The sequence below is a fragment of the Phocoena phocoena genome, chromosome 14 (genome assembly GCF_963924675.1).
Source record: "Phocoena phocoena chromosome 14, mPhoPho1.1, whole genome shotgun sequence".
NCBI classification, from domain to species: domain Eukaryota; kingdom Metazoa; phylum Chordata; class Mammalia; order Artiodactyla; family Phocoenidae; genus Phocoena; species Phocoena phocoena.
In genome coordinates this window covers 64,076,191-64,102,669 of record NC_089232.1, presented here as the reverse complement: position 1 = coordinate 64,102,669, position 26,479 = coordinate 64,076,191, and the positions used below count along the sequence as shown (strand labels likewise).

Sequence of the window (26,479 nt, the reverse complement as noted above, 5' to 3'; positions counted from 1 at the left end):
AACATAATAAAAGCCATATATGACAAACCCACAGCCAACATCGTCCTCAATGGTGCAAAACTGAAACCATTTATATTAAGATCAGGAACAGACTAGGGTGCCCACTCTCACCACTGTTGTTCAACATAGTGTTGGAAGTTTTAGCCACAGCAATCAGAGAAGAAAAAGAAATAAAAGGAATCCAAGTCGGAAAAGAAGAAGTAAAGCTATCACTGTTTGCCTATGATGTGATACTATACATAGAGAATCCTAAAGATACTACCAGAAAACTACTAGAGCTAATCAATGAATTTTGTTAAGTAGCGGGATAAAAAATTAAAGCACAGAAGTCTCTTGCATTCCTATACATTAATGATGAAAAATCTGAAAGAGAAATTAAGAAAACACTCCCATTTACCATTGCAACAAAAATAATAAAATACCTAGGAATAAACCTACCCAAGGAGACAAATGACCTGCATGCAGAAAACTGTATGACATGGATGAAAGAAATTAAAGATGATACCAACAGATGGAGATGTATACCATGTTCTTGGATTGGAAGAATCAACATTGTGAAAACGAGTATACTACCCAAAGCAATCTACAGATTCAATGCAATCCCTATCAAAAAATACCACTGGCTTTTTTCACAGAACTAGAAAAAAAATTGCACAGTTTGTATGGAAACACAAAAGACCCCGAATAGCCAAAGCAGTCTTGAGAAAGAAAAATGGAGCTGGAGGAATCAGGCTCCCTGACTTCAGACTATACTACAAAGCTACAGTAATCAAGACAGTATGGTACTGGCACAAAAACAGAAGTATACATCAATTGAACAGGATAGAAATCCCAGAGATAAACCCATGCACATATGGTCGCCTTATTTTTGATAAAGCAGGCAAGAATATACAATGGAGAAAAGACAGCCTCTTCAATAAGTGATGCTGGGAACACTGGACAGCTACCTGTAAAAGAATGAAATTTGACACTCCTTAACACTATACACAAAAATAAACTCCAAATGGATTAAAGAGCTAAATGTAAGGGCAGACACTATAAAACTCTTAGAGGAAAACATAGGCAGAACCCTCTATGATATAAATCACAGCAAGATCCTTTTTGACCCCACCTCCTAGAGAAATGGAAATATAAACAAATGGGACCTAATGAAACTTAAAAGCTTTTGCACAGCAAAGGAAACCATAAACAAGAGGAAAAGACAACCCTCAGAATGGGAGAAAATATTTGCAAACGAATCAGCTGACAAAGGATTAATCTCCAAAATTTACAAGCTGCTCATGCAGGTCAGTATCAATAAAACAAACAACCCAATTGAAAAACGGGCAGAAGACCTACATACACATTTCTCCAAAGAATATAAACAGATTGCCAACAGACACATGAAGGAGAATGCTCAACATCACTAATCATTAGAGAAATGCAAATCAAAACTACAATGAGATATAATCTCACACTGGTCAGAATGGCTATCATCAAAAAATTTACAAACAGTCAATGCTGGAGAGGGTGTAGAGAAAAGGGAACCCTCTTGCACTGTTGGTGGGTATGTAAATAAATACAGCTAATATGGAGAACAGTGTGGAGATTTCTTAAAAAACTAAAAATAGAACTACCGTACAACCCAGCAATCCCACTACTGGGCATATACCCTGAGAAAACCATAATTCAAAAAGTGTCATGTACCACAATGTTCATTGTAGCTGTATTTATGGTAGCCAGGACATGGAAGCAGCCTAAGTGTCCATCGACAGGTGAATGGATAAAGAAGATGTGGCACATATATGCAGTGGAATGTTACTCAGCCACAAAAAGGAAGGAAATTGAGTTATTTGTAGTTTGGTGGGTGGACCTAGAGTCTGTCATACAGAGTGAAGTAAGTCAGAAAGAAGAAAACAAATACCGTATGCTAACACATATAAATGGAATCTAAATGAAAAAAAAAAAAGGTTATGAAGAACCAAGGGGCAGGACAGGAATAAAGTTGCAGACCTACTAGAGAACGGACTTGAGGACACGGGGAGGAGGAAGAGTGAGCTGGGACAAAGTGGGAGAGTGGCATGGACTTTTATATACTACTGAATGTAAGATAGCTAGCTAGTGGGAAGCAGCCGCATAGCACAGGGAGATCAGCTCAGTGCTTTGTGACCACCTAGAGGGGTGGGAGGTTGGGAGAGAGACGCAAGAGGGAGGAGATATGGGGTTATATGTATATGTATAGCTGATTCAGTTTGTTATAGAGCAGAAACTAAAGCACCATTGTGAAGCAATTATACTCCAGTAAAGATGTTAAAAAAAAAAGGATGTAATGGCAGGTCCTAAAGGTGGCAGATTTGGAAGAGATGTCTAAGTGAGATGTGCCAAACTTAGAAGGGACTGTTGTGTCACACCTAATGGTAAATAAATCAGTATTATAAGATCCACAGAGGAAGAAGGAACTCCAAGTTGAGGACAGTTCATTAAAAGCACTGTATCTGGGCTTCCCTGGTGGCGCAGTGGTTGAGAGTCCGCCTGCCGATGCAGGGGACACGAGTTCGTGCCCCCGTCCGGGAAGATCCCACATGCCGCGGAGCAGCTGGGCCCGTGAGCCATGGCCGCTGAGCCTGCGAGTCCGGAGTTTGTGCTCTGCAACGGGAGAGGCCACGACAGTGAGCGGCCCACGTACCGCAAGAAAAAAGAAAAAAAAAAGCACCCTATCTAATGGAAATTATTCTAGGCTAGAGTTGTTTAATTATTGTATCTTCAGGACTATGATGATGGTGGTAATGATGAACAAAATAATGTTTATGGAAATACTGGTTATTTTAGAATTCAGAAGCAGCTTGAATTAAAATATTATATTCTCCAGTATTTATTTATACCCTGCTTTTTACCCGTGGGGTACAAAATACCTACCTATCTATCATGATTCTGCTTCTACCCCACCCCACCATGCCATGTCTGATCCAAGTCCAAATAATCGATATCTTCTGTCTCATAAGATCACATCTTTTTCTTCTTTCCTTTAGTATGATGAAAGCAATGTATTATACATATCCAAATATGAAGGAAATTAATTGAAACCACATACATTCAAGGGAACCCTCTTACTTATGTTCAATCCAAAGAAACTTGGGCAAACCAAATGTCATCGTCTAATAACGTTCATATTAGTGTTAGATAAACTCAGTTCAGTCACTGAGGGTTAATGTTAGGTTACTTTATGTTCATTATTAAGTAATTTTGCTGATGAATTTTAATTACCCAGTTATGTTTTAAATCTTTTAATTTAAATTGTGAAGATGTGTCCCTGTTGAGCTAGTTTTGCCTCTGAAGGTGTTTGTATGGCAAGAGTCTTTTCCTTCACCCTTGAATTTCTGGGAGGACATTGCATTGAATTGGGAATTTGAGATTGCAGCAGTTTTCTGTCACTGGAGACTGTTCATACTGCCATTTGACTTTCTTAACTGTGGGAGCTAATTGAGATTTCACAATTTTTAAATGAGTATTTTTAGAACAGTTTTTTTTTCTTTTTTAACACCTTTATTGGAGTATAATTGTTTTACAATGGTGTGTTAGTTTCTGCTTTGTAACAAAGTGAATCAGCTATACATATACATATATCCCCATATCTCTTCCCTCTTGCACCTCCTTCCCACTCTCCCTATCCCACCCCTCTAGGCAGTCACAAAGCAGTGAGGTGATCTCCCTGTGCTATGCAGCTGCTTCCCACTAGCTATCTATTTTACATTTGGTAGTATATATAAGTCCATGCCACTCTGTCACTTCGTCCCAGCGCACCCTTCCCCCCCATGTCCTCAAGTTCATTCTCTTCGTCTGCGTCTTTATTCCTGTCCTGCCCCTAGGTTCTTCATAACTTTTTTTTTTTTTAGATTCCATATATATGTGTTAGCATATGGTATTTGTTTTTCTCTTTCTGACTTACTTCACCCTGTATGACAGACTCTAGGTCCATCCACCTCACTACAGATAACTCAATTTTGTTTCTTTTTATGGCTCAGTAATATTCCATTGTATATATGTGCCACATCTTCTTTATCCATTCATTTGTTGATGGACACTTAGGTTGCTTCCATGTCCTGGCTATTGTAAATAGAGCTGCAGTGAACATTGTGGTACATGACTCTTTTTGAATTATGGCTTTCTCAGGGTATATGCCCAGTAGTGGGATTGCTGGCTCATATGGTAGTTCTATTTTTAGTTTTTTAAGGAACCTCCATACTGTTCTCCATAGTGGCTGTATCAATTTATATTCCCACCTACAGTGCAAGAGGGTTTCCTTTTCTCCACACCCTCTCCAGCATTTGTTGTTTCTAGATTTTTTGATGATGCCCATTCCAACTGGTGTGAGGTGGTACCTCATTGTAGTTTTGATTTGCATTTCTCTAATAATTAGTGATGTTGAGAAGCTTTTCATGTGCTTCTTGACCATCTGTATGTCTTCTTTGGAGAAATGTCTATTTAGGTCTTCTGCCCATTTTTGGATTGGGTTGTTGTTTCTTTATTATTGAGCTTCATGAGCTGTTTATATATTTTGGAGATTATTCCTTTGTCCGTAGATTCGTTTGCAAATATTTTCTCCCATTCTGAGGGTTGTCTTTTCGTCCTGTTTATCGTTTCCTTTGATGTGCAAAAGCTTTGTATTTGCATTAGGTCCCATTGTTTATTTTTTAAAAATTTCCGTTACTGTAGGAGGTGGATTAAAAAAGATCTTGCTGTGATTTATGTCAAAGAGTGTTGTTCCTATGTTTTCCTCTGAGAGTTTTATGGTGGCTAATCTTACATTTAGGTCTCTAATCCATTTTGAGTTTATTTTTGTGTAAGGTGTTAGGCAGTGTTCTAATTGCATTCTTTTACATGTAGCTGTCCAGTTTTCCCAGCACCACTTATTGAAGAGGCTGTCTTTTCTCCATTGTATATTCTTGCCTCTTTTGTCATAGATTAGTTGACCATACTTGTGTGGGTTTATCTCTGGGCTTTCTATCTTGTTCCATTGATCTATGTTTCTTTTTTTGTGCCAGTACCATATTGTTTTGATTACTGTAGCCTTGTAATATAGTCTGTAGTCAGGGAGTCTGATTCCTCCTGCTCCGTTTTTTTCCGTCAAGACTGCTTTGGCTATTCAGGGTCTTTTGTGTCTCCATACAAATTTTAAGATTTTTTGTTCTCGTTCTGTAAAAAATGCCATTGGTAATTTGATAGGGATTGCATTGAATCTGTAGATTGCTTTGGGTAATATACTCATTTTCACAATATTGATTCTTCCAGTCCAAGAACATTTTATATCTCTCCATCTGTTGGTATCATCTTTAATGTATTTTATCAGTGTCTTATAGTTTTCTGCACACAGGTGTTTTGTCTCCATAGGTAGGTTTATTCCTAGGTTTTTTGTTTTTGTTTTTGTTTTTGCAGTACGCAGGCCTCTCACTGTTGTGGCCTCTCCCGTTGCGGAGCACAGGCTCCAGATGCACAGGCTCAGCGGCCATGGCTTACGGGCCCAGTCGCTCCTCAGCATGTGGGATCTTCCTGGACAGGGCCACGAACCCGTGTCCCCTGCATCGGCAGGCGGACTCTCAACCACTGCACCACCAGGGAAGCCTAATGCCTAGGTATTTTATTCTTTTTGTTGCATTGGTAAATGAGAGAGTTTCCTTAATTTCCCTTTCAGATTTTTAACCATTAGCGTATAGGAATGCAAGAGATTTCTGTGCATTAATTTTGTATTCTGCAAATTTATCAGATTCATTGATTAGCTCTAGTAGTTTTCTGGTGGCATCTTTAGGATTCTCTATGTATAGTATCATGTCATCTGCAGACAGTGACAGTTTTATTTCTTCTTTTACAATTTGTATTACTTTTATTTCCTTTTCTTCTCTGATTGCTGTCGCTAGGACTTCCAAAACTATCTTGAAGAGTAGTGGCGAGAGTGGACATCCTTGTCTTTTTCCTGATCTTAGAGGAAATGCTTTCAGTCTTTCACCATTGAGAATGATGTTGGCTGTGGGTTTGTTGTATATGGCCTTTATTATGTTGAGATTGGTTCCCTCTAGGCCTGTTTTCTGGAGGGTTTTTATCATAAATATGTGTTGAAATTTGTGAAAAGCTTTTTATGCATCTATTGAGATGATCATATGGTTTTTATTCTTTAATATGTTCATATGGTGTATCACATTGAGTTGCATATATTGAAGAATCCTTACATCCTTGAGATAAACCCCACTTGATCATATTGTATGATCCTTTTAATGTATTGTTTGCTAGTATTTTGTTGAGGATTTTTGGATTTATAATCATCAGTAATATTAGTCTGTAATTTTTTTTGTAGTATCTTTGTCTGGTTTTGGTATCAGGGTGATGGTGGCATCATAGAATGAGTTTGGGAATGTTCCCTCCTCTGCAATTTTTGGAAGAGTTTGAGAAGGATAGGTCTTAGCTCTTCTGTAAATGTTTCATAGAATTCACCTGTGATGCCATCTGGTCCTGTGCTTTTATTTGTTGGAAGATCTTTAATCGCAGTTTCAATTTCATTACTTGTGATTGGTCTGTTCATATTTTCTATTTCTTCCTGGTTCAGTCTTGGGAGGTTATACCTTTCTAAGAATTTGTCCATTTCTTCCAGGTTGTCCATTTCATTGGCATAGTGTTGCTTGTAGTAATCTCTTAGGATGCTTTGTATTTCTGCAGTGTCTGTTGTAACTTCTCCTTTTCATTTGTAATTTTATTGATTTGAGTCCTCTCCCTCTTTTTCTTGATGAGTCTGGCTAATGGTTTATCAATTTTGTTTGTCTTCTCAAAGAACCAGCTTTTAGTTTTATTGATCTTTGCTATTGTTTTCTTGATTCTATTTCATTTATTTCTTCTCTGATCTTTATAATTTCTTTTCTTCTGCTAACTTTGGGTTTTGTTTGTTCTTCTTTCTCTAGTTCCTTTAGGTGTAACGTTAGATTGTTTTTTTGAGATTTTTCTTGTTTCTTGAGGTAGACTTGTATAGCTATAAACTTCCCTTTTAGAACTGCTTTTGCTGCATCCCATAGGTTTTGGGTGATCGTGTTTTCATTGTCATTTGTTTCTAGGTATTTTTGATTTCCTCTTTGATTTCTTCAGTGATCACTTGGTTATTCAGTAACATATTGTTTAGCCTCCATGTGTTTGTGTTTTTTACGTTTTTTTCCCTGTAATTGTTTTCTAATCTCATAGTGTTGTGTTCAGAAAAGATGGTTGATATGATTTCAGTTTTCTTCAATGTACTGAGGCTTGATTTGTGACCCAAGATGTGATCTCTCCTGGAGAATGTTCCGTGAGCACTTGAGAAGAAAGTGTAATCTGCTGTTTTTGGATGGAATGTCCTATAAATATCAATTAAATCTTTCTGGTCTATTGTGTCATTTAAAGCTTCTGTTTCCGTTTTAATTTTCTGTTTGGGTCATCTGTGCATTGGTGTAAGTGAGGTGTTAAAGTCCCCCACTGTTATTGTGTCACTGTCCATTTCCTGTTTTATTGCTGTTAGCAGTTTCCTTATGTATTGAGGTGCTGCTTTGTTAGGTGCAGATATATTTATAATTGTTATATCTTCTTGGATGGATCCCTTGATCATTATGTAGTGTCCTTCCTTGTCTCTTGTAACATTATTTTAAAGTCTGTTTTATCTGATATAAGTATTGCCACTCCAGCTTTCTTTTGATTTCCGTTTGCATGGAATATCTTTTTCCATCCCCTCACTTTCAGTCTGTATGTGTCCTTAGGTCTGAAGTGGGTCTCTTGTAGACAGCATATATATGGGTCTTATTTTTGTATCCATTCAGCAAGCGTGTGTCTTTTGGTTGGAGCATTTAATCCATTCACTTTTAAGGTAGCTATCAAAATTTGTGTTCATATTACCATTTTCTTAAACGTTTTGGGTTTGTTTTTGTAAGTCCTTTTCTTCTCTATGTTTAATTTTTAATTACCTACTTACTAGCAGGAATAATTGAGAGTTAGCTGAATTAAAGATTATATTTTCATCTGGCAATTTAGCAATCTGAGAGCAGTAGAGACCAGCCTTTGTAATATCCTGCAGTCCAAATCTTCAGTCGAGTGCCAAAGCTAACAGGAACAGAGCAATCACTGTGATCACACTGAGGGTAACGTAGAGGTCTCAGCGGGTAGTAATTCACAGTTTGGTTGGTTGTATTTTTTTTAAGGGGGAAGAGGTAAAGGAATTTCAGTCTTTTCTTTTAGGGTTTCCTAAAAAATGATAAACTGCATGCATAAATCGCTACCCTTTGTGGTCATTAGAAGAAGTGATAAGAATTGTAAAGTGAGTATACTCCAATAAAGATATTGGGCTTTCCTGGTGGCGCAGTGGTTGAGAGTCCACCTGCTGATGCAGGAGACACTGGTTCGTGCCCCGGTCCAGGAAGACCCCATGTGCTGCGGAGCGGCTAGGCCCGTGAGCCATGGCCGCTGAGGCTGTGCATCCGGAGCCTGTGCTCTGCAACGGGAGAGGCCACAACAGTGAGAGGCCCACGTGCTGCCCCCCAAAAAAAAGATATGAAAAAAAAAAAAAAGGAAATGATAAGAGACCAGAGTTCATGAATTAGCTACTTAATTATCTCGAAATATGTTCACTGTATTTCTCAATATACCATAAAACAGAGCTTTTCCTCTGTATTACAAACTGGTCATTTGTTCTGCATTGCAGACTGCTCTCTGAAGTTTTGGTGTCTCATAATATGCACCTGCTCTATTACATTTTCACATATCTTCTTCATGAAAGTACATCCACATGAATTATATTTGGCAGGCTTGGCATTGACCTTGATGTGCAGCTGTTTGCGTGAGTGGAATATATGGCTGTCATTATGGATTACAGGAGGTGGAGGGGAGCACGTGATGTAGTAATTCAAGCTGACCTTGGCCGTATTTGGCTTACCCCACGAGGGGGTATGGCTTCAAAATTTGAGAAGTTACATTTGATTTTTATACTTTAAATATCCTTTTCTAAATATAAGGTGCTTGTAATGGACAGATTGAAGTTTAGAGCTTTTTGAGACTTTTTATACTTCTACTTTAGTACAATTCAAGGACAGGTCTCAGTAGGAAACTTTTAGTTGTAAGGGACAGAAACCCAATTCCAACTGTCTGTAAAAAAGGAAATTGGTTGACTGTTATAGTAACTGGGAAGTCTAGGGGTATTCCGATCCCATAGTTAGCTGGATTCAAGGCTCGAAGAGCTCATCGGGTTTTTCTCTCTTTTCTCATCTCTGCTTTTCTCTGCCTGCTTCAGTGTCAGAATGTCTGTTGTCAGAAAAGCACCAGATTTTATTGTCCATAGACCTCACAATCCAAGAGGAAGAGATGTCACGTACTGTGGCCAAGGCTAAGCACCCTAAGCTCTTATGCTTCACTTCCCTTATCTGGAGGATGGAGAGAGCGGTAATGCCCACCTCATTCAGATACTGAGGGGTTAAATGACTTAATATTTGTGAAACACTCCAAATAGCACCTGGCACATAGTAAACCCTCAGTAAATGTTGACTGTTTCTATTATCCTGACTTTAAAGGAGGTACAGGAAAAGAAAACTGCCCAATCCTTCATAACTCACTGAAAGCAATCATCACTACCTAGAATAGAATGCTTTAGATTTAGAAAATCTAAAAACATTGAGATAAGTACAATGCTTCACGTTTAGTGTGCTGAGTCCCGCCATTGAGTTTTTCAAATATCTGAGATATGAAATCATGTCTTCCGTTCTGGCTTTGTACTTCACCTGCCTTAATAACCACATGTAGCGCTTGAAAGTTATTGAAAAGTATACTAGAACTTGCTCCTGTGACTGTAGCTATGCTTTTTTTTTTGGAGTCATTATAGTTACTACTGTTTATTCAGAACTGTGTACAGTTACTACCGTTTACTGGATACTTATGTGCCAGGTTCTAAATAATCCTAGGGAGTAGGCACTATTTATATTTTTACTGGTGAAGAAACTGAAGCACAGAAAATATAAGTGACTTACCCAAGGTCTAATTGAATTCACACCAGGTCTGTCTTGGATTTCGAAATCCATGCTTTTTTTTTTTTTTTAATTTATTTATTTTATTTATTTTTGACTGAGTTGGGTCTTTGTTGCTGTGCGCGGACTTTCTCTACTTGTGGCGAGCGGGGGCTACTTTTCGTTGCGGTGCACGGGCTTCTCATTGCAGTGGCTTCTCTTGTTCCAGTGCACGGGCTCTACTTACACGGGCTTCAGTAGTTGTGGTGCCTGGGCTCAGTAGTTGTGGCTTGTGGGCTCTAGAGTGCAGGCTTAGTAGTTGTGGCGCACGGGCTTAGTTGTTCCATAGCACGTGGAATCTTCCTGGTTCAGGGCTCGAACCCGTGTCCCCTGCATTGGCAGGCAGATTCTTAACTACGGAACCAGCAGGGAAGCCCCTGAAGTCCATGCTTTTATTCACCATGCTGTATTCTCAGGAAGCTCTGAGAAAGAAGATATCAGTGAAAGACTTGGCATCATCTGGGGGAAAGGGGTTGAACCAGCATAGGCAGGAAGAAATGAATAGAGGCTTTTGTGAGGAATGTTTGGTTGCAGAACTCAGCATCTGAATGCCTACAATTTAGGTGAAAGGAGAGGAAATGGATTGTACACAATATCAGGATGCAGTCCCGTGTGGGAAAAGAACGTGCACCTGGGTGAGTGAAACTGGCTTCTGCTAAGGCCAAGAAAGGGGGATGCCTGGACAGAGGCTGATGGGCTGAACCAGGATGTGAGTTTCGTGATAATAGATTAGTAAAAATATAGGCAACAATTAGTTCATAAATAAGTGAGATAAAAGAAGGGAGAAGCAATAAACAACATAAAATATTGTTAATAGTTAAAAAAATATTTTGAAAACCTAGAAAGTTACAGGACAGTGAAAACTGAGTAACAGCAGAGAAACTTACTAGTGGAATGGAATAAAGTACACCCACTTAAAGCACACTTCTAAAGGCACTAAATGCTAACTTCAGTCAGATTCCAGTAGGGGCACACTGAAGGTCTTTGACAGAGTCAGATTGTGTTGATTGAACTGACACATTGGTGTTTCCTGGGACAGCACCCTGTGTACATCTTATGAGCCTTATACAACATTTCTCAAACTTGCCTGAACATATGAACCACTTCCAAGGTGCTTGTTAAAATATAGCTCTGCATGGGGCTTCCCCGGTGGCGCAGTGGTTAAGAATCCACCTGCCAATGCAGGGGACACGGTTCGAGCCCTGGTCCGGGAAGATCCCACATGCCGTGGAGCAAGTAAGCCCGTGTGCCACAACTACTGAGCCTGTGCTCTAGAGCCTACGAGCCACAACTACTGAAGCCCGCACGCTTAGAGCCCATGCTCCACAACAAGAGAAGCCACCACAATGAGAAGCCTGTGCACCGCAACCAAGAGTGGCCCCTGCTTGCCGCAACTAGAGGAAGCCTGCACGCAGCAACAAAGACCCAACGCAGACAAAAGTAAAAAATATATATATATATATATATATATATGGCTCTTCAGCCCATCCTGCAGAAATTCAAGGTCTGGTGAGGGTGGTGATTATGGGTGCGTTTGGAAGAGACTGCCCCTGACAGAGGCAGATTGTTAATCTTTTGTAGCTCCAGATATTTTACTGTCTTACATCCAAGTACAAACAGAACAGAGACTAAAAGGGCATTTACCAAGGCCTGGAGGCCAGCGTTGTGATTTAACAGGGGGCTGGGTGCCAGAAGGAACCTTAGAGGTGAGTGTTACTGAGGGCTGCAGACGAGGGCCAGGTGGAATTGAGCTGGCTGAGGAACAGATGCTTTGCATCTGACTGGGGCTGCTCAGGAAAGTAGGTGTAATTATTATTAGACTTAACTATTTTAACTTTTTTAGGAAGGATAATACTGGGAATTTAAAACATTCATTTAAGTTTTAATAAATATTCTTTGCACTCTTATGATACTTGCAGACTGTAAACAGACTGACTTTTCTCATTTCCTAATCTTTTAAGACAAGATAATAAAGGAGAACTTCTAAGTATTGCCTTAAATACTAAGCAGGGTCCCCTGGAGAAGTTGTGGGAGAAGGTTGGAGGTGGGCAGCATCTGGGGAAGGCACGAGAGATTGTGCATCTCCCAGTTCTCAGGCAGCAGTTCTCAGGGGGTGATTGTGGAGCCCCGAGGCTCCTCAGCCCTTTCAGAGTGTCCAAGGTCACAACTGTCTTCACAACAATATTAAGATACTATTTATCTTGTCACTGTGTTGATACTGAATCACTAGAAGCAATGGGGGGGTCACACTGTTGGCCCCTTAACCGGAATCAAGGTCAGGACACCATACTGTGCTGGTAGTCATCCTGTGCTTCACCACCACGAGTTTGTAGCTTAAAAAAAAGAAAAGACAGTTTTTTTTTTTTTTTTTTTTTAAATTTATTTATTTTTTGGTTGTGTTGGGTCTCTTAGTTGCAACGTGTGGTATCTTTGTTGTGGCACTCAGGATCTTTTGTTGTGGTACGCGGGCTTCTCTCTAGCTGTGGTGCACGGCTCCAGAGTGCCTGGGCTCAGTAGTTGTGGCATGCGGGCTCTCTAGTTGTCGCACGCTGGCTCTAGAGTGCGTGGGTTCAATAGTTGCGGCATGCGGGCTTAGTTGCCCCATGGCATGTGGGATCTCAGTACCCCAACCAGGGATTGACCCATGTTTCCCTACATTGGAAGGTGGATTCTTAACCACTGAACCACCAGGGAAGTCCCAAGACAGTTTTGTTTATGAATGTCTTTGATAAAGCAGTAAATATTATTTTATTAAGTCTTCACCCTTGGCAGCGTGCTTTTTAATATTTTACGTGATGAACTGGGAAGTACTTGCGAAACACTTGTGCTGCATGCTGAAGTACAGTGGTTGTCTCAAGAAAAGCTAAGCGAGTTGCTTTTCCTAGGAAACACAGTTTTTACTAAGAAGAACTATTGACAGACTATGCGTATTCATACTTGGGTATTTGGCAGAAATTTTCTTAAAAATGAATGAAGTGAGCTCATCACTTCTAGGAAAATAATTGACAGTATTTCTTACCAGTGATGAAATTTTGAGCTTTTAAGAAAAAAAATGAGACTTTTGGAAATCTTTTATATGCAGTTATGAATTTGACAGCTTTCCAATACTTCAAGTACTGGGCTGAGAGTTTTCTTGTGAGATTATTGGTGATATTAATGCATACAATTTTTAATATTATATGAAATATGTCAACATTTGTAAATCTGCACATTTTCCAAATGACTAATGCATGATGTGAAAAATCAAGCATGGGTAAAAGATCCATTCAAAGTTCAAGATACATCAGTGAGTAGTTTTTTGTTTTTTTTTTTAGACCAGTGGATTTTACTGTAACAGGGAAACATTCATTGATAGGATTTCAAATTCCACATTGCAGGTAACTCTTAGAAGCCACCACATTTTGAATTTTGATGTAGTATCAAAGAATAATATGCACAATTAACTGAAAAAGCTGTTAACATACTTCTCCCTTTTCCAACTACCTATCTGTATGAGGCCAAATTTTCTTCATAAATTTCAACCAAAACATCACATTGTAACAGATTGACTACAGAAGATGGTATGAGAATAGATGACAGAATAGCTGTCATCTATTAAGCCAGACATTAAAGACAGTTGCAGAAATGTAACACATTGACAGTTTTTTTTTTTTTTTTTTTTTTTTTTACTTTTTTCTTTGTGCCACTCAGCTTGCAGGATCTTAATTCCCTGACCAGGAATTGAACGCGGGCTCCCAGCCGTGGAAGCTCGGAGTCCTAACCACTGGACGGCCAGGGAATTCCCAAGACATTGTCAATCTTTTCAAGACTTTTTTTTGGGGGGTGGGGGGGAGATATAGTTATTTTTCATGAAACATATTATGTATGTTAATGTAATAGATTCATTATTTTCTTTTAGAATGGATTAATATTTAAATTTTATTCAGTTTTAATTTCTAATATGATAAATATTGATAGATGATAGCCCACACAAACAAAAGCTCTTTGGAGTCCCTCAATAATTTATAAGAGTTTAAAGAGGTCCTACAACATTGTAAAGCAACTATACTCCAATAAAAATTAATTAAAAAAATAAATCTAAAGAGGTCCTGAAACGAAATGGTTTAAGAACTGCTAAGGTGTGACTAAGGGGAATGTTCCAAGATCCTTGTGTGGGCTCCTTGAAGCCTCCCTCTTTATGTTCATCTCTTCTGTCTGGAGTCATAAAAAAGACATCTAGGCTCTCCCAGCCCCCTTTAGTAGACCCAGCTCCTACCAGCCAACACATAAAAGTCTTTGGAACAGGAAGTAGTGATTAAAGATCTTCTTGGCCAGGCCACACCCTGACTCCCATATTATGTGATTAGGTGGGGAAAAACCCAGTTAATTAGAGTTCTCAGTATTTTTCCAGTGAGAAGCTGCTTTTTATTTTCACAGCTCTGATAATTTCCACTTAGGAGGTAAGGTTTTAATGAAACTGTCAACTTAGTGTTTGGAATCAGACAGGCTCACCTATTTCATAGCTTTAAACTTTGGGCAAGCCATTTTTAAAAAAATGAATGAATGAATGAATGGCTGAGTTGGGTCTTTGCTGCTGTGTGCGGGCTTTTTCTAGTTGTGGTGAGCAGGGGCTCCTCTTCGTTGCAGTGCGCGGGCTTCTTATTGTGGTGGCTTCTCTTGATGCGGAGCACGGGCTCTAGGTGCACGGGCTTCAGTAGTTGTGGCTCACGGGCTCTAGAGTGCAGGTTCAGTAGTTGTGGTGCATGGGCTTTGCTGCTCCGTGGCATGTGGGATCTTCCTGGACAAGGGCTCAAACCCGTGTCCCCTGCATTGGCAGGTGGATTCTTAACCACTGCGCCACCGGGGAAGCCTGGGCAAGCCATTTTTTTAATCTGATTCCCTGCAATTCCCTATACACAAGGTAAAACTGAATTAACAATAGGTTTAATGGTGGTGTTGATACTTAGTTGGTTGTTGATAGGTTTTGATTCTCATTCCCCTTGTTCCTATTAGAAGTTTTCTTGGGCTTGGGAGTTTGAGATGGCAGTTAGCTTCACCACTCTGAATCATGGTGGAATGACTGCAGACTCCTGTCAAAGAGAGCAGTTCAGCCCAACTGTTGGATATATTTGATTAAGTACGTATTTTTATAATAAATCCCACCCTCCTACACACACACACACACACACACACACACACACTCACATTGCACAAAAAAGCAAGGTGATTTGGCATATGATCAATCATACCTTTTAGATTATCAGCTAATTTCTACTTGGCTCTTCAGAAAGTGGATAAACACTTTGATATCACGCAAGCAAGAAAGAATAGCCTTCAGTGAAAGTGTAGGTTCTTAGGGACTAGCTCTGTTCTTTTGAAGATATGTGTGCCATACTTTTAGATACGAGCACATAAATAAAGTCTAAATCATACCAGACCTTGTTCAGAATTGTCCTTCTATACTAAGTCATTCTCCATGTGCTAATTTTAAAATGTAGTTTTGATCTTCTCTAGTTTTTTGGAGGGAAGAAGTTCTTTCGCTACTGAAAACAGAGCATTGAAAAGAGAGGACCCATCATTGTTTTCCAGGGTTTTATTCCCCATTCCTTAGAGGTATCTTTTATTCCCCATTCCTTAGAGGTATCTCCTGACCTCTGGTACAGTGGCTTCTGGAAGGCTGGAGAGTCGTTATTGTTTGGGGTTAGAGAATCTATATGCACAAGCACGTTGTCTCAAAGGACACTCAAAGTATAAATGCTTTGTGATGGAGTTTGGGGAGAAAAAAACATTAAAAGGGAGTCTTAAAACTTGAAAACAGTTTCATATCACAGTAGTTTATACATCATGAGGTCATCTTTGATGTCTCCCAGCAGTTATCATACCTGGATTTTCTGTGACTTGGCTGTCCCCCCACCTCCTGACTGAGCTCTAGACTCTTCCTTACTCTTTACTCATCGTCTTTCCCGTTTATCCACATTTCTTCTGTCACCCTCCTATGTACACTCTGCTTGCTTTCAACTCTTAATGATTGGTCTAGGGTATATTCATTTCTCTCTCTCTCTCTCTCTCTCTCTCTCTCTCTCTCCATTTCTGATGTTACCATTTTCCCTTAAAGGCAACTTCTCATACCAGTTTTAACTTATGACCAAGTGCCCATGACTTTCAGGTGTGAAATACATGAAATTTAGAAACTGGAGAGAGACAATGGCAAGTGAAAGGGTAGGACACTGCTTTAGAGGTCATTTACCTCAATTTCTGGGGGTGTGTGAAAGCTTACAAAGTGCCAGTTTGTCTCTGAGCTACTGTTTCTGTCCACTTTCACACACACACACGTATACACGGCAGGAGCTCGGGCTTGCTGTTCATTCAGTCCCATTCTCCTAGGACTTAATGTCCTGCCGTTGTCTTCCAGACCAATTTGCTACAGTTTGCCCCTGAGGAATGAACCTGATGCTTGTGTTCGGCTAATGGTACCTGAAACTAGCAACCTCCTCAGATGCTTGAAATTAAACAAAATACTCTTTTGATAAAGCCATATTCTCAGAGTGTTTGGAGTGCAAAAGATCATTTAGAAAATCATTTCGTAGATGAGTGCCTTTGTGTTTAAATGACTTGCTTGTTGGAGGTTGACCTAGAACAGCAGGCAGGCCACTTCACCTATCAGTACTCTTTTTCTTGTAAAGGACTCCAGCTCATTTGACTATAATGGGATTATTCCAGAGTGAGTCACTAGAAATAATCCTGCTCTGAAAAACCTAGAGATGCATTGTAAATAAGTTCCTGTATTTGGAGTGAGTTAGCAAATAAGAGAGTACTTTGAATTCAGTAGAGGAAATAGACAAATTAATTTGATGTTCTTGGTTTTATTGGTAGGTGAATCTTTAGGTGGTTGTCATATTTAAGGTAGGAGGAAGTATATTCTGTGCAGGAGTGAAAATAGGTTAGAATTCTGTTTTTAATCTTTATCATACACATGGCCTATTCGAGTTCTATAAAGCATGGCTGTACTTGTACAGGGGCTTATTTATGGTATCAGATTCAAATAAATGTTCATTCTCTGCTCTCTCCGGTGGTCTCTGACATTTTGGAGAGTATCTGAGAGTACCAGAGACACTCTGAGCTCATCTAAAAGTATCTGAAATACATAATAAATCTGTTTATTAATAAATTAGGAAGTATTTACTGAGCACTGATTAATACGTTTTAGCTAGATGCAGTAAGTGCAGCAAACAGCGTGAGTTTTGTTTGAAAATCAGACGTCTTGCGTGTAATTAAGACGTCTTGCATGTAATTAAGACTTTAAAAGTAAATGTTGGGATGTTGCTTTTGGCTTTTAATTATTAAATAAGCATTATTTATTTTTTCTTTCCAAAGGAATAAAAAGAATTTGATAAAAGGGAAAAGTTGCCCTCCTTAATGAAGTAATTCAGTGAACCTTCTATTTATGTATTGTAAGCATATGTATTCAGCCAGAGGTTTTTCTTCTCTTCTCTCTCTCCTACAACTAAATAGCTTTGGGCAGAAGCATGCAACCTTTTTGCTATTAAGTTTCTCTGAAGTAAGGCCAGAAAGCTTTAAAAATATTTTGATCAAGATGGTTTAGGAGTCTGGTTATGACTCAGTTTGTTCTGACTGATTTGATTGAATAACATCTTGGATTGTCAAAGAAGTGATGTAATGAGTGTTTTCTCATTCTGCAGGGTATTCTTAGACTAACAAATATATCTCCCACCTATTATAATATAGAGAACTTCCCTTCTCTCCCAATTGAGGAGCAGTTCCCCTGCTCAGAAACTGGTCTCCTCTTACTTATAGTGGGATTTGTTAGATTCTTGTCCTTTTCTTTCTCCTGAGGAAGTTTGAACTTGCTACCTCTTACTTTTTTTTGTTGTTTTTGAAATTTTCAATTTTAATTTCATAAAAACTTGAAAAAATTTTCAAACTTACAGAAAAGTTTTAAGTACAGGACCAGCTGTCTTTTGTATCCTGAAGTTTTGGAAAGTAAGTTGCAAACATAGAGCTTCATACATGGACGCTCTCCTACATAACTACAGTATGTGCATTAACATCAGAAAATTAACGTTGACGTATTGTTGCCATCTAATCCTTATATGATAGGCCTGTGAAAATTAGTCAATTGCCATAAAAAGAAAATTTGAGCACTGCATTATGCAAAAAAGGTCATGATAATTCACAGTTGAGAGGTCTCCGTATAAAACAGAAAAAACATATATGCTTACTGTATAGCGAATGAGGAGGCAGGTGAAGATGATCACGGTAATGGAACTACTGTCTGTGTATTTGCCTAGGGCTCCCGAGCGTCTGCATTCACTTTGATGCTGAATATGTGGGGTCTTGTGATGACTCATCACGTGACTACCAGTTAGTGCCAGCCTTTGGCTTTGCATTTGGCCCTGGTACCTTTTCTCAGAGTCAGCCATCTTGGTCTTGTTGGTCTGCTTCTTGACATAGCCTCTTCGAGTTCAGTTACTTAGTACAAAGTGCAGGTATTTCAGACCAGCAGAGGGATTCCTCAGTGCATGCAGCTTGAAGCTATCCACTGCACCTTAAGGGTGGTCTCACATGAATGAATGTCCTGCCCTATGTCTCTCTTGCTGAAGAGTAAGAGAACTCACCCTCTGTGATCAAATAGACACACGCTATGATTTCACTTTATTCGTTAGAAAATTCCTAAATGAAGTTCTTCATGTAATTTTTCTCTGATTTATGTTAGAAAGTGCCGTTGTCACAGTGACAGTATGGCTGTGAAATAGGTATGCTGAAGAACAGTTTTTCTTAGAAAAAGTAAAAAGGCTGATTAATAAGGCTAGTTCTCTGAAAGAACTATTATAGGAAACCTCAATTTAAAAAACTATTTTCCTGGGCTTCCCTGGTGGCGCAGTGGTTGAGAGTCCGCCTGCCGATGCAGGGGACAGGGGTTCATACCCCGGTCCGGGAAGATCCCACATGCCGCGGAGTGTCTGGGCCCATGAGCCATGGCCGCTGAGCCTGCGCGTCCGGAGCCTGTTCTCCGCAACGGGAGAGGCCACAACAGTGAGAAGCCTGCGTACCGCCAAAAAAAATAAATAAATAAAAATAAACTATTTTCCTGGTAAGTTTTAAATGTACAAATTTACATAGATGTTGATTAAAGTTTTTTTCAAACATTTAACGAAATTCAAGGACTTCCCTGGTGGCACCGTGGTTAAGAATCTACCTGCCAATGTAGAGGACAAGGGTTCGATCCCTGGTTTGGGAAGATCCCACATGCCGCGGAGCAACTAAGCCCGCTTGCCACAACTACTGAGTCCATGTGCCACAACTACTGAAGCCCACATGCTCTAGGGCACGAGTGTCGCAACTACTGAGCTTGCATGCTGCAACTACTGAAGCCCTCACTCCTAGAGCCTGTGCTCTGCAACTAGAGAAGCCACCGCAATGAGAAGCCCATGCACTGCAACGAAGAGTAGCCCCTGCTCACAGCAACTAGAGAAAAGCCCGTGCGCAGCAACGAAGACCCAATGCAGCCAAAAAAAAAAAAAAAAATGAAATTCAAGAAAAAATTCACACGTCCCATCACCTTATCAAAGTAACTTGTGTTCTTTATTGTTTATATGTCTGTTTGTATAACTTGCAATAAGAATCTTGTTTATATTAAAAAGTTATTGCACATATAGATTCTGATTATGATACATGCTTTTAAGGCTCTTGCAGACCAATTTGAAGATAAGACTACATCTGTATTGGAACGTCTGAAGATTTTCTATTGCTGTCAAGTGCCACCTCATTGGGCCATTCAGGTATTTTTGTTGTCATTGGGTATGGAAAATACTTCGCATTTGAAAGATAAACGCATTAGATGTTTATGTTTGAGTTTTCAAATATTTCAGTGAAAAGAATAAAAGTATCTAGCTGAGGATTGCCAGTTACTTCAAACTACTATTTGAGTAAAGTGATATTAGACTTTTATAACATTAAAAAAATTTTTAAACTAGATTAACTAGAACCACAGAAGTCTTCATTTTCAATGTTTAAAAGCCCTTTAAGGACCTTCTGCTAAAGAATGAACCTTTTAAGCAAGTTGTGTACGAAAGGTAAATGAAAGCATTTATTCGATACTTGATATTGTGAGATACCCTTAACTACTCTCCTCTTTCTAATGATATGAGAATACCTAGTTTAGCTCCCACACCATGGTTCTCCTGTGTAAGAGGCGTCGGTTCTCTAGTTTGTAAAATTTTAAGCACTGAAGGCCACTTAAGATATGTGGTCCAGTTTCTTAATTCTACAGAAAAGAAAATTGAGGCCCAGTGCAATTAACTACACTTTTCCAATGTTGATCATATAGCTGCTCATGAACTACATCTCTAGTTTCCCAACTTTTAGTCCAGTTTACCTCCTTTCCTGTATCTCCATTGGGTTGTAATTATTACAAATAATAACAGCCAGCTTTTACTGCACATTTATTATGAGGTACACATTTTGTTCTGCATTTCACACACATTATTTTATTGCAACAATTTTGTGAAATAGCCCCATTTTACAGATGTGAAAGCTATGGTGCAGAGTGGCTAAGTGGAGTTAAATGATGCTAGCCAGAAATTTCTAGATGATTTAGTAACTATTGTCATTTTAACCAGCTTTCTGTCCTCTCTTGTGGATTAGGCACATAGGTAGTGATTTAGAACTATAAATGCCAACCCACAATTCAATGACTCAGAATCTCCATCATAAGATTTCTTAGAGAGTGGGTTATATTCTTAAGCACAGAGTAAATGAGGGGGTTTATTACACATTGGGATTCATTTTATCTATTGAAGGCATCTCAATAAAACATAGGCACAAAAAAAGCTTTGTTATATCACCTCAAAAGGAGTAGCTGCTTCATCAGGAAGGTGTTAAAAACTGGAACTTTTTGGCATGCTTTTGACCCTGATCTGTGAAATTTAACTGCTTTGTACTGTGTGATTTGTGGTGTATAAACCTCTCAGACTGTTATTACGACAAAACATGTCTGTTGAGGGTGTAGCTGTTACTCTGTTTCTGAACAGAAGCATTAGGAAAATTAAATACTGTTCAAATAAATTTAGGATGTAGGCTAAGTGTTTATTTTATCTGCTTAGGAAGCTGTGGATTTTAGGATATTTGGGCAGTTAGATAAACATCCTCTTTCATTAAGAAATTAAATCATTTTTCTTTCATAATAGGGAGTAACCATATCTTTATGTATTATTTTTAAAGATCAAGAAGTAACAGCATAGTTTATTATAAAAGGAGAATTCATCTTTACTGCTAGCTAAAGATCATATCAGCTTAGATGTCATAACTTTCTTCATCTATTAAATGAAAAGATTAAACTACTTACTACATGAGCATTAAGATTTATTTCAGCTCCCACATGCTATGTTTGCTAGGTTTTGAAAATGTCCAACCACATATTCTAAAATAGCCAAATTCTCTTGTATTTCATAGGATACAGAAGAATTGGACCATCCCTTCTATTTATTTCGATAATATGTTAGCTTATAATTTTCAGGCATATTTCATTTTACTTTCTAAGTTTGTTAGTCCTGCATGTTCCATGTCCATTAGCCTCTTAACTCTTAAATATGTATTGAATTTTGAAACCAGACCTTCAAGAGTCTCACCTACTTTTTAAACCTTTTTAATATTGTTTTTCTATTCCTGCAGGTTGGATCACTTGTACAGTATGTTTATTTTTGAATATATTTAACCTTCACTCACCTTACCATAATTTGCACCCTTTTATCTGCCAAGGACTGGGAAATTAGTAGCTAAGTTTTTTAGGATGTGCTTAAAATAAATTAGTGTTTTCATTTTCCTCAGCTATATGCCCAGAAGTGGAATTACTGGATCATATGGTAGTTCTATTTTCAGCTTCCTGAGGAACCTCCATACAGTTTTCTGTAGTGGCTGCACCAGTTTACATTCCCACCAACAGTGCACAAGAGTTCCCTTTTCTCCACGCCCTCAGCAACACTTACTTCTTGTCTTTCTGATAATGGCCATTCTAACTAGAGTTTTAAAAATTGATTTATTGGATATCAGCTTTACAACAGAGATTGTCCTATATAGAATCTCTAGGTAATGAAGAAATACAGATTTTGCCTTTTAAGTTCTGAATTCTTGGGAAAAAATTGATATATTGAGTGCTTTGAGCAGTTCCTATATTGTTTTTTAATTCCTTACCCCCTCTAAAGAGGCTTGCTAAAGTAAAGGTAAGTATTGAATGATTGCAAATTTCTAATTAGTAGAGGTTGAATTGTAGAAATTAGGCATTTAATACAGTAAGCAGATGCTTAAAATGGCAGATTGGATAGACCTACAAGTGGAATAGGAATCTGTCTTTGTGTAAAGGATTGTTCATTATTTTAACTTGATTTTCTAGCGCCAGCTTGCAAGTTTACTCTTTGAGTTGGGATGTACCAGTTCAGCCCTTCAGATATTTGAGAAGCTAGAAATGTGGGAAGATGTTGTCATTTGTTATGAAAGAGCTGGGCAGCATGGGAAGGTATGTAATAGTAAAATTCTGTGTACTGGCTAGGGGGCCTTTCATCTTTGAGCATCTTCTCACTTGTTTTTTAAGCCTACTTTTGCCAACAGTTCACTTATATTCCTTTTTTCACTTTTTTCCCCAGAAATCTTTTTAATGTTTTCTCTGATTTCCGTTGGGGCAGATTATTTTGTCTGCATGTGTATGTGTATATAAAAGAGAAAAGCAAGGCCCAAAACTGATACAGTATTTGATGTTTGTGAATAAATAATGAAAGCTTTAAACACATTGCACCTTGCGATCTCTTTCCTTTATTAACTCTCCTTCTGTAGACAACTTCAAAATGAACTATTAGGAATTATTTTAAGCACCATTGTGTTGCCTTATGATCAGAGGCTGTGGGTCTGAAGGAAGGTTACCTAGGAGGGAGGGCAGCTGGCGTGGCCTGTAGAAAATCCAAAGAGTGTGACAACCCACCCCGCCTTGGGGCAGAAGAGTTGTCAAGTGTGTAATGCACATTTAATTCCACCCTTAAATTGGGTCAAGAGAGAAAATGTTGCCATATTTGCATCTGTTATTAATCTATTGTTTTTTCCCTCATAAATGAAAAGAATTTTTAAAGAAAGAACAAAGGACTATGCAGTGTGTGTATTTAGCCATTTTAAATGGCTAAATTTCTATCATAAATGTAGTACACAGGCAGAGTAAAACCCACAAATTGGATCATTTGTGTCTACAGTCAGCCTTTTGCCGTCAACCTGAAAAAGAGAAATGGTGGTACATGTGTGTCTGTTTCTTAATACCTTTCTAAGTGTGTGTATTTTAGACTAATAGTAAAAGTTACATTCCTTTCACTAATCACTAATGTCAGTGAAGGTCTTAGAATTGTATTGGGTTAAGGAGAGACTACCATGGTGATAACATTTTACTATAGAAGATTATAGAATTATAATATTTTCATCCTGGGAAAGGGCTCCATAATCATCCATTCCATTTTTCTCCTTTTCCAGGTAAGGAAAGGAGTCTCTAACGATTCGGGTTAGGTCACAAAGCTAGTTATTGATTAATAACTTAAGAGACCACATGACATAATGGTTAAAAGCATAGCCCAGACTGCCTGGATTCAAAAGCTAACCTTGGCACGTGCTAGCTTTGTGATATTGGGGCAGGTTACTCAAACACCCCCTAGCCCCCAAGCCTCAGTTTCCTCATCTAGAGGCACATAATCTATCTACCTTACAAGTTTTCGTGGCATAATGTATGTAAACTACATAGAATGATGCTTTCCTCATAGTGCTGTGTGAGTGTTTGCTGCTATTACTGATTCTAAGACATAATGTTTTTCACATTTTAACGTCTTTGAATTTGGAATATATCTGTCGCTTGATGGCATCTGTCAGTCGCTGTCAGTCAGGTGGCCATTTGGCCAGGTTGTAATTGCTTGTGCTTGTACAAGTTTCGTTGTAGCTATATTTAGTATCATCATTTCAATTGAGTTATGTACACAGTGTCAGCTCTACATATGTTGGGTTTAATTGCCATTTAAGATATCTTCAAAAAGATTCCATTATGATATGGCGTTGAAACACAAAGTTATTGAACACACAGTAAAGGACCAAAACAAGGTCAAGAGATGTGAATTTAGATTAGTGAAGTAAACATGTGCCATTGGCAAAATCATCACAGTTCCATTTTCTTTTCTTTAATAACACTGAATGCTTTATGGCAGCCAAGAAAGGAAGACATCCCAAAGTAAATGAAGCTGTGTTTTGTACTGAGATCTGTGAAAAAATGGTTGCCATTTACAATGTCAAGCAGTGTATTGAAGGCAGGAAAAATTGCCAAATTTTTCTGAATAGATTTAAAAAATATCAAAGCACTGAGAGGCTGATGTGATTCATCCAAGGCATTGTGTCATAGTTTAATTGAAAGCATTTTTTCTTTTTTTTACGGTACGCGGGCCTCTCACTGTTGTGGCCTCTCCCGTTGTGGAGCACAGGCTCCGGACGCGCAGGCTCAGCGGCCATGGCTCACGGGCCCAGCCACTCTGCGGCATGTGGGATCTTCCCGGACCGGGGCATGAACCCGTGTCCCCTGCATTGGCAGGTGGACTCTCAACCACTGTGCCACCAGGGAAGCCCACAGTTTTTCTTTATTAGTTAAGAGTTAGTCTTACTATTGATGGCATCTCACATTTGATGAAATATAGTATTATGTTTCTTCAGGGACTTAAGTTTTTTTTTTTTTAGTGCCCATTGTCTGGCACACAGGTAGTACTCAGATATTTGTTTAACAAAGAAATGAATGGATGAATGAATGGTATCTTGACTCCCAGGATACCACTGATGTAGTTCCCATTGCATCATTCTTCACATCGGTCAGTGAACAAATAATAACTATATAAAAATATGGAAGTTTTTGAAATAGTGATTTTTGAAATAATTAAGCAAGTTGGTGAATCACAAATACCCAAAGCACATTTTGAAATATTGAATTTATTTAATTATTTTTAGAAAGTATGGAAAGTAGAGACCTTCTCTTATTGTTAAAAATATATATATAATGAGTCCATTCCTTTGGATGGATGGACTATGGAATGGATTTGACTATGTTTCCTAAAGTAGTTGTGGTATTATTATTTTTTAAATTTGCACATAACCTTGTAAGAAATGTCTTATAGTAATGATAAATTCCTATGTCTTTAATCACTCTATAAAATGTGCATATTTTAATTTTTAGGAATGTATAGTCATTTACTTTGTCTCAAGTCTTTTGTGAGTTACAGCCAAACATCCTTCAAAATCTTGATATTAGCTTTTTATTTGCCACATAAAAGACTTCCCTTACCTGTTTTTCTTATGCTGTATTTACAGATCAGCTTAATCATAGACCCTAAAAATGTTTGCATCAAGTTGGAAGCAAATGTTTTATTTCTGAAACAGCTAAGATTCTTTCAGTGTTTGGTTTTGTGCCAGTAGTTGTCACCACATTTTGATTTAAGTAGAAGTTTGTGAAATTTTAATCCTTGCATTTAGTGCTTAATGGCATAATTCATTTTTAAAAGGCAAATTCGGAAAAGTATCTAAGTCTAATTATTATGCTCTGGTGCTCATGTTTGCACCCCACTAGTAAGATCTCAGACTTTCTAATTTAGAAACTACCTACAGAAATTCTCGTTATTTAATGACCACTGGCAAAATAGCCAAGATTAGTTTTGCTTGACCTTGGGGTCAGAACTGGTTCTCATCTGCTAGCATTTAATTTTTTAAAGCTATTTGGCACACTGCAGTTTCCCCAAGGCTTTTCTATAACAAAAGTTTTATTTTGTTGCTCAAATTGGGTCCATAAGTGAAAAGACAAAAGACTGAGCAGGCGTAAGCTGCCTGGAGAGGGCAGGGGGGGAGGAAGCGGAGAGATTCAGGTTGGGACCTCTCTTATTTTCTCTTGTTTCTAGGAAACAAGGCTTACCTGAGATGCAGAGCCTTATCTTTCATTATGCTACAGTTGCAGGTCATCGTAGCCTTTGGGCTTTAACATTTTTTTCCTTTAAATTGCCAAGTAAATCTTTTATTTCTAAAACAGCTGAGATTCTTTTTAACATTTGGTTGGGGTTTTGGGGTTTTTTCTTCTAAGGTAGTTTCTTTATATGATTTAAGAGAGTTCCCACATGTTCTTTTCTCACACTACAGTTGAGTAAGCTTCCTAAAAGGCAAATCTGATCATGTTGTTCTGACTCCTCAGGAACTTCCCTGTGTCTCCAGGATTAACTCAGAGCTCTTTAGCGTGAATGGTCTTTACTTCATGATCTGACTCCTGCTTACCTTGCTAACTGCATTGTCTACCTACTTTTTTTTTTTTTTTTAATATTTATTTATTTATTTTGGCAGCGCCGGCTCTTAGTTGTGGCATGCGGGGTCTTTGTCGCCACACATGGGATCTTAGTTGTGGCATGGGG

At 38.6% G+C, this 26,479-nt stretch overlaps 1 protein-coding gene across 1 annotated transcript in view; it reads left to right on the top strand.

Annotated features, from left to right (window-relative positions):
* Positions 1 to 26,479, top strand: part of TTC27 (tetratricopeptide repeat domain 27) — a 186,991-nt gene that overhangs the window by 88,082 nt on the left and 72,430 nt on the right. The window contains exons 11-12 of the mRNA XM_065891074.1: positions 19,715 to 19,810; positions 22,420 to 22,542. Coding sequence (XP_065747146.1) covers positions 19,715 to 19,810; positions 22,420 to 22,542 — 219 coding nt within the window. The remainder of the gene's footprint in view (positions 1 to 19,714; positions 19,811 to 22,419; positions 22,543 to 26,479) is intronic.